Raw genomic sequence first — 1,348 nt, 5'->3', positions numbered from 1 at the left:
GAAAATCGCATCAGGAGCTAACATGATCCCAAGAATAATTAACAAAACAATAGCACAACATAACGGCAACTCAATATAATTAACAAAACAATAGCACAACATGAGTTGGTCGAACAAAGACCTTGAAATATGCTCGTCTCAAGTTCAAATTTCCTCAATCTAATTTCCGTCTAAAAAAAATAAACCTTGCTCATCAAGCGTTAGATTGATCTTTTAAATTAATCTATTTTTGAGTCAGATATTGAGTTTTTAAAGAAAAAAACTAACAAATCAAACCAAGATAAAATTAAAAATAAAAATTGTTGATAGATAACAACCACAACATTATCCTTTGTCAAAAAAAAAAAAAAAACCACAACATTATCCACATTAAGATCTCATTACAATCATCATACATCTTAAAAAACTCAAAACATAATTTTATTTTCCAATTTTACCCCTAAGTTTAACCCCCAAAACCCTCTCCATTTTCCCCAAAACACCTTGATTAATAACAGCTTTACCATTCTCATATTCCTGAACAACCTGAACCCTTTCATTAATCAATTTCGCCAAATCACCCTGACTCATCTTCTTATCCAAACGCGCTTTCTGTATCGCGTGTCTCACTTCTCCACCAACCCGCTCCAACGCTGCTGGTTCAGCCGCTTCATCTAGCTTCCTCGCGTTTAAAACCGGTCCAGCCGTTGCTTTTTTGTTCGAACCGGCTGTTGGTTTTTTGACTGTTAAGACCTCTGCTCCGGTTCGGAGGGCTTGGTTTATGGCCTTTGGGTTACGAAGGTCTTGTGCTTTGGGTTTGGTTTTGTGGAGAACCACTGGTTCCCAGTCTTGTTTTATTGTTCCCACGGTTCGTGTCGGCATCGTAAACACAACTGTGAGGTCTCGAACTCGAATCGAACCAAAATGAAAAAGATCAATGCAACCAACTAACGTAGATGTAGATGAAATGAAAATAGAAATGAGAAATGAGAAATGAATTGTGAGGGTTGGGGTTTATATAGGGTGGTGAATGTGTATCTGGAAGGTTCTGTTTTGTGATGGTGATTTGTGAGTTGGATTGGGTTCGAGGTATATCAAGAAAGTTCTAGTAAGAAGTAGAAGATATTTATTGCGTGCCGATCAAGTTTGCGTGGAGAACAAGCTGATATTTATAAAAATAAAACTTTTTCATTTCCAAGCATAATAAAAAGAAAAAAAAAACATTTTTTTTTTATAACTTTATAGATTTTATGTTTTTATTTTCTTTCATCAAATTTAGTCAATATATTCTTCTTTATCCTTGAAAAAGATGGTTGTATTCTTTTTTATCCTTCAAAAAAATCAATGTATAAATTTTTAGTAATATTCC

General features: G+C 34.3%; 1 protein-coding gene across 1 annotated transcript; it reads right to left on the bottom strand.

Annotated features, from left to right (window-relative positions):
* Window positions 1-350: 350 nt before the first annotated feature.
* On the bottom strand, window positions 351-969 carry MBF1C (multiprotein bridging factor 1C). The gene has a single exon (XM_085720024.1). It carries the CDS (start codon window positions 859-861, stop codon window positions 421-423), a length of 441 nt encoding a protein of 146 aa, XP_085576150.1. The 5' UTR covers window positions 862-969; the 3' UTR covers window positions 351-420.
* Between the last annotated feature and the right edge of the window lie 379 nt (window positions 970-1,348).

The sequence above is a fragment of the Medicago sativa genome, chromosome 6, assembly GCF_051527215.1.
Source record: "Medicago sativa cultivar Bolivia chromosome 6, Bolivia_mono, whole genome shotgun sequence".
Taxonomy (NCBI): domain Eukaryota; kingdom Viridiplantae; phylum Streptophyta; class Magnoliopsida; order Fabales; family Fabaceae; genus Medicago; species Medicago sativa.
Note: the sequence above shows the minus strand (reverse complement) of the source record. Positions and strands in the feature narration are given on the sequence as shown.